The sequence below is a fragment of the Diaphorina citri genome, unplaced genomic scaffold (genome assembly GCF_000475195.1).
Source record: "Diaphorina citri unplaced genomic scaffold, Diaci psyllid genome assembly version 1.1 scaffold19161, whole genome shotgun sequence".
NCBI classification, from domain to species: domain Eukaryota; kingdom Metazoa; phylum Arthropoda; class Insecta; order Hemiptera; family Psyllidae; genus Diaphorina; species Diaphorina citri.
Window position 1 is genome coordinate 7,765 of NW_007396514.1, and position 7,252 is coordinate 15,016.

Genomic DNA, 7,252 nt, shown 5'->3' on the forward strand with positions numbered 1-7,252 from the left:
AAAAGCACCAAATGGAATCCAGTCAATTATACGTACAAATTTCGTTGGTACCTAGGTACTTATTGGTGGAGATATCTACACCTACAGCACCACATACTGTCTGTATGTTATTGATATTCAAGTAATGTTATTAGTGGAGATAGTCTGATTCAATTTTATACGCCAGGAGTGTCATTGGTGAAAAGTTCTAGAACTTCCCAGTCATTAGTAGCGAATCTCTAGTCCCAAGCTGGCGTTCCCATAGAAGGACTTATCCAAACCTGGTCGACCTATATATCAAATTAAAGATCTTTTTACCAGGAACACGAATGTGGTGGTGCAAATTTTGTCCAGAAAACCAAAAAGCCTGGTGAAAGGTGAAAGAAAGGCATGTTTCGCATGTCCCGGCACGCGCAGAGCTTCGTCCTATAGCTCTTGACGTTCGCGCGCTTTCCGGCACGCTTCAACCGTTCTCCTCATGACATCAGAAATAACCTTATCCAAGGTGAAAGAATTTTATTTTATTTATTATGGGACTGGTTGCTCCTCTCCCAAGAGAGTATGCAATTAACACTGCGACCTCTGTAGATCTATTGTGACCAGTATTTTTTCCCCTGCCCAAGCTGCTATACCCTGGCCTTGATGGAACCTAGAAGTACCCTCATTGGTATATTTCAACCTCCCCAGTTTCTCTAAAATTCACCTGTAGCACCTCTAAAGAGTCTGCACACTCAGGTTTATTCCAGAGAAAATCTGTGAGTTCATCTACTATCCCATTAAGAGGATACCAAGAGGTGCCTAGGCCAGAGAGCTACTTGGGGCCCCCGAACTGAAGGGGTCTAATGAGGGGTTTGATAGGTCTGTTATCCCAAGGCCTTGATGTAACCTAGAAGTACCCTCACTGGTATATTTCAACCTCCCCAGTTTCTCCAAAATTTACCTGCAGCACCTCTAAAGAGTCCGCATACTCAGGTTTATTCTGGAGAAAAGCTGTGAGTTCATATACTATCCCATTAAGAGGATACCAAGAGGTGTCATCGAGGCCAGAGAGCTAGTTCAGGGCCCCTAAATCGTAGGGGTCTGATGAGGGATATTCAGGTACATAATTATGTCGTTGTACCCTACTTCCTGAGACGGACTTGACCATAGTCCCATTCAGGTACCCTCAAAAGAGCCAGTGTTATTGTCTGTGGCTTGACAGGGCTGGTTTTGTCTCAGTTTTACGTCCTCCAGCGAGACGGAAGTTAGCACACTGGATACTGAAACAAATAACAAAGAGGCTATTGGCAATAGCACGTTGAAAGCAATAGATCTCAAGGGATCACTGAAGTTGAACAACGATGCGCGTGGTTAGTATCCGGATGGGTGATCATCTGGGCAATAGCGTGCTGCTGGATTTTCCCGGTCCCACTCAGGCTGGGTGAGGTTAATGTGAGTAAGCCGGCAACTTGTCGCCAAATGGTGGGTAAAACCTAGGAATTTTAATTGTGTTGAGCATAAATGCTTGTCACAAATGTCGTTCCCTGCTTAATGCACTACGCTAAAGTATATGTCTTGACTTGGACTCGAACCACCAACCTCCAGGTCCGAAGTCCACTACGCTAACAACTGCACCACTGAGGTTGGTTGGTGGGTAAAACCTCCGTCATTGTTAAAAATCTCACGGTGGTTTTCACCAAACTTCTTTCCAGCCTCAAACAGCCCGTTTGCTTAACAGCCCTGTTAAGCCAGTACAAATTAAATGGAACTTAACAGGCTGTTAGCTTAACAGGAGTTTTAAGGACTGAATAAATATTGGTGAAATCCAACATCAGCTGTGTTATGTTCCTAGCAGGAACTTTAAGAATAGACCTGGGCCTTAAAGAGGACACAGGACGTGTATTAGGCACATTAATTTGTATCAGAAGTATCTTCTTGAAACCTTATTCGAGTAGGTTTATTTGAACCTTTAGAACTAGGGGTTTTCTCAGGAGATGGACTAGGACTTTCACATGAATTTGAACTCTTTAAAATATGTTCCCTGTTACGTTGATAAGTTACACCCTCAGGGGATTGAACCCTGTAACTTCTCATTGGAATCACTTCCTCAGTAATTATAGCAGGAGTCCAATGAGACTTAGGATTTAATTTAAACAAGACATTTTCTCCTATGTAGACTTTAGGTAAAAATTTTGCCTTCTTATCATAATGAAATTTCATTTTACTTTGTTTCTTGTACATTTTTTGTTTTTCATTTTCTATGTTTATAGGACTAGGTTTGAGAGTCGATTCAGATGTTGGAATATTAGACCTTAACTGTCTAGACATTAGCAATTTTGCTGGAGACTCAATACCTTCAGCTTTTGGAGCATTTCTAAATTGCAATAAACCAAGATAAACATCTGAATTTGACTCTTTACATTTTTTCATGATATTTTTTACTGACTGAATTGTACGTTCTACTAAACCATTGGATTTACTATAGTGAGGTGAAGTTTTGACATGTTCAATGTCCCATGACTGACAGAATCGTGCAAAGTCCTGCGAGTTGAACGGAGGACCACCATCAGAAACAATTTGGCATGGAATACCATGTCGACTCCATACACTTTTGCACTGAGTGATTATAGTCTGGGCATTATATGAATTGACACAACAGATCTCAAAATATTGGGAATAGTAATCCACCATGATTAGATAGTTTTTTGACTCAAAGTGAAACAAATCCATTCCAAGTTTTTGCCATGGAAGACTGGGAATGGTATGAGGTAGTAATGGCTGCTTTTGATTAGATTTCCTGAATTTTAGACAGACTGGGCAGGAATCTATCATGTGACTAATATCTTCATTCATACCTGGCCAATAAATTACTCCTCTGACAAGTTGTTTGGTTTTCTGAATCCCCAAGTGACCCGTGTGCATACGTTGAAGCATTTCCTTCCGAAGACTAGCAGGAATTAGGATGCTCCTCTTTTTGAATAGAATGCCATCAACTAAGTGCAGATCATCTTTGAAACTGTAGAATTGTCTCAAGTCATCGTCCACTTTGTTCTTCGGCGGCCATCCATCCAACACGCAGCACTTGACTCTTGACAGCTGGGGATCATTGTCTGTCTTCACTTTGATTTGTTCAAGTTTGTTGTCTGAAACATTAATCGAATGAATTAGAGAATTGCCATGAATTCTAAGATTTTTATCTAATTTTTTAAAAACTTCATCAATTTCTTCAGACTCATTATTATTTTTAATATTTGCTCGACTAAGAGTATCTGCTATATACATGTGTTTGCCTGGCACATGAATAACATTTAAATCATAACCCTGTAATTTTAACATCATTCTCTGTAGTCTACATGGAACATCCGACAAAGACTTTTTAAAAATTGAAATTAGTGGCTTGTGATCTGTATGCACAGTCACTGACTGACCATAAATATAGGAATGATATTTGACACAACCAAAGACAATGGCTAATAATTCCTTTTCAATTTGACTATAGCGTTGCTGACAGTCTGATAGACTTTTGGATGCATACGCTATTGGATTTTGTCCATGCATGAGCACAGCTCCCATTGAACTACAAGAAGAATCTACAGAGAGAGTTAATGGCTTATTAGGGTCAAAATAGGTTAAGACTGGGACTGAAGAGATAATCTTTTTAAGATTTTCAAATTCAGCTTGATGATTGGGTGTCCATGACCAAGATGTATTTTTCTTAAGAGAAGACCTTAGACTGACTGTTAATTGACTTAAATTTTTTATAAATTTGCCTAGATAATTGACAACACCCAAAAATCTTTGTAATTCTTTGACATTTGTTGGAGCTTGCATGTTTTCTATAGCCTTTATCTTGGAGTCTTGTGGTAACACACCATCTTTACTGATAATATGTCCCATGAACTTAACACTTGACTTCCCCAGTTGTAGTTTCTTTTTATTAAACTTGAGACCAATTTCAGAGGCTTTTTCAAAAATTTTGTTCAAGATTTCATCATGTTGGACTTTGTCTTTGGCAAAAATTAGGATATCATCAATGTAAATCTGAATGTTGGGAATATCTCTTAATAGATTCTGAAGTGCATGTTGAAATACTTCACTTGCGACACAAATTCCAAAAGGCATACGATTAAAGGAAAATACTCCAAATTCAGTATTGAAACTTGTAAGCTTAGAGCTTTCTGGATCAAGTTTCAAAGACCAGAATCCTGACTTCAAATCCAACACAGAAAATATTTGAGAACCACTGACTTCTGAGATAAGTGAATCCAAGGTAGGTATGCTAAGCTTTGATCTGATTACATATTTATTTATGAACCGTGGATCTAAACAGACACGTAAAGAACCATCATCCTTCTCAGGACATGTTATTGAACTAATATAGTCACAAGGCTCATTGACTTTGGACAGAATACCTTGTTCAAGCATGGAATCTAATTCTTTTTTGACTTTGGCTTTTATTCTAAAAGGACATTTCCTAGGTGGGTCAATGTGCTTTGGTGCTGACTTATCAAATGGAATGGAGTACAAACCTGGCAAAAGGCCAATTCCTTCAAACAAATGGTCATATTTTTCTAGTAGTTGACTATAGTCATTATCATTAGAATTATTGACAAGAAAATTTCTTTTGATAAGACCTAACTTTTCACAAGTACTCAGACCTAAGATTGTTTTTTGATCAATACTTGTAACAAAGAACTCTATAGACTGTGTGACATTTATTTGACTAGACAAAATTTTGCACTTTATTAAGGCTGTACCCATGACTGGTATCCTATTTTGACTATATGAGGTTAGTCTAACATTATTACAAGGCAAAATATTTTTTAAATTAAGATTTAAGACTGAATACATGTACCTTGATATGATGTTAACTTGACTGCCAGTATCCACTTGGGCTGACGTGACTTGACCATTGATCTCCATTTCAATATCCCATGAGTTAGCTGACTGGATGCTTCCCACATGAAATTCTTGAATTGGTAGTTCCTCATTGACATAATGTTCACCAATGTTTTTGACTGACATGATTTTGCACATTTTTGCAAAATGATTTCTTCTTCCACATTTAGCACAAGTTTTTCCCCACGCTGGACATCTGACTCGGTGAATTTGTCCACACTTTTGACATGATGTAGTCAACTGACTTGAAGTTTGACTTGACTGACCATTTTTATTTGACTGACGACTGACTGACCTTTGATGACCTTGACTCCTGTGATCTTGACTAGATGATCTCCCTCGATTAAAATTTCTTGACTGGTGATATATCTTGTTGATTTCATTACTGTCAGTTTCCAAAATTGAGACATGCTCTCGACTAGCTACTAGACTTGTGGCAACTTCCAATGCTTTCTCAAGAGTAAGATTTCCATCTTCCAGTAATTTCTGTTTGACATAGTTGTAGTCATTCCTCATATTGCAAATGAATATGTCTCTGACAATGGAATCGGTTTCAGGGAACTCGCAAGATTTGGCAAGATTTCTCAGTTCCGTAACAAATTCCATTATGTTTTGGTCTGGGCTCTGCCTCTTGGTGAAGAATCGATTTCTTTCCATTGTGATATTCTTTTTCGGACTGAAATAGTCACTGAACTTCTTCAAGAGGGCCTCATGGGTGACTTGGTCTAGGTCAAGATTAAAAGATTTGAAAATATCTAACACTTCACCACCCATGTGATGTAACAAGTAACAACAAGGAAACTTTCCTTTTGTCATCTTCAGACTCGAGATTTGTGGCTCTCAGGAAAATTTTGTACTGCAATACCCATGAGTTCCATTCTACCTGGAGGTTGGAGGCAGTGAGATTTAACTTTGGTAATGACGTGTTATAGGTTTTTACCGGCTTTGTCTCAGACATTGCTCTTGTGAATGACTAGTTTTCACGATGGACTTTTGACTGGGCTGACTTGGGCGGAATTTTTACGACGTTTCAGAATGACTGGGCTTGACATTGAAAGTTTGACTAAAAAATTGCGATCGCGTTCGCGATGACGAAGATAATGAAAGGAATAGGATATCCGTTCCTTTGCATTACATTAGCCCAGGTTCTAAAAGCTACCAGTCAAAAATCACCGGTTTTGTGCAAAACCTCCAGGGATCGCGCGATTTAGGTTCTCAAAGTCGGTACGCAGGCACACACACAGGACACACACAGACAGACAGTACAGACATTTGTTTTATAGAGCTCTTGCATTCTCGGATCTCTCCAACTTTAAACTCATACATCGACGAGTTAACTGTTCTACGCTGTGGCTTTGAAAACCAACTTCCTGGCCGACGTCTGCCGAAACCCGGCCGGTAAAATGGCGAAAAACAGCTCTAATAAGAAACAAGAAGATAGATAGTGCAAGGACTCCTTGCACATATTCGATAGATATGATCTTTATAGCATACATAAAGTGTACAACTGCTCCGACTGTCGAGTGTGAGTAATACATTACTCTTTACTCTTCGATGCGGATATTATTATAAAACTGCTAATTCTGTAACCCGTACTGTCAAGCTGCATAATGTCCCAAAGTGTATTGCAGTTTCTTGCCAGTAAAACCATGTTCTATTCTGCATTTTCTTTGTGACTGTGATTTATTCGAGGAGTTATAAATAAGGACCTATGTCCGCTGCACGCGATTCGCACTATCGAAGATTCGACAAAACAGTATATAATACCGCATATTTCATACATGCATATCCATGCGGCATGCAAGTATCCAAACTTATCAACCTTAAACGAGTCTTTTGGCACAGATTGAGACTAACCAAAATTAATGCAGTATTGTGGCACAATTGAGACTACTGCAGTATGCCGACGACTCTGCAGTTTTTAGTTGAGGAAGTATTACTCGCACCCACCGTAGGTGTTCCCTAGCGCGTAGAATCTAGTCTGTTCCAAGGCCATTGTACTTTATTGCATCTGCTGCTCGCTTGCTCAACGCTTGCATGCCTACGGTCGGTACTCCCGGTCTCGGATTTATTGATCTTTTATTTAAAGTCATGGATAAAATTTAGACACTATTGCATTTAATATAATTCACAAAATTACAGAAAATTTACAAGGAGTTTTTTTCACGAAAGACAAAAATACAATTTGATTTTATGTCACACAGACAGAGTGAGTAAAACATCCTTTGTATTGTACCACAGTCCACAGCATCAGCTTTAACCTTAGGTTAGGAGCACAGCGCACGGTATTATATCAGCAGCAAAGGCACAGCACAAGCACAGCAAGTAAAAGATCAGTTTAATATATAGTTACAGCAAAATTCGGAGTTGACAGGGTGATAGCAGCTTAGCAGCA

At 39.0% G+C, this 7,252-nt stretch overlaps 2 protein-coding genes across 2 annotated transcripts in view; both read right to left on the reverse strand.

Moving 5' to 3' along the window:
- The window catches only part of LOC103523298 (uncharacterized protein K02A2.6-like), a 23,367-nt gene that overhangs the window by 7,661 nt on the left and 8,454 nt on the right, over window positions 1-7,252 (reverse strand). The gene's annotated exons all lie outside the window — the stretch shown is intronic.
- Window positions 2,178-5,896, reverse strand: LOC103523299. The gene is made up of 2 exons (XM_008488357.3): window positions 4,814-5,896; window positions 2,178-3,101 (listed from the first exon to the last, which is right to left on the reverse strand). The coding sequence occupies exons 1-2, from the start codon at window positions 5,671-5,673 to the stop codon at window positions 3,089-3,091; spliced, it is 873 nt and encodes a 290-aa protein (XP_008486579.1). The 5' UTR covers window positions 5,674-5,896; the 3' UTR covers window positions 2,178-3,088.

Bases quoted from the DNA above. Each gene is read 5' to 3' on its own strand.
- LOC103523299 (XM_008488357.3), bottom strand. From the start codon at position 5,673: ATGACAAAAGGAAAGTTTCCTTGTTGTTACTTGTTACATCACATGGGT.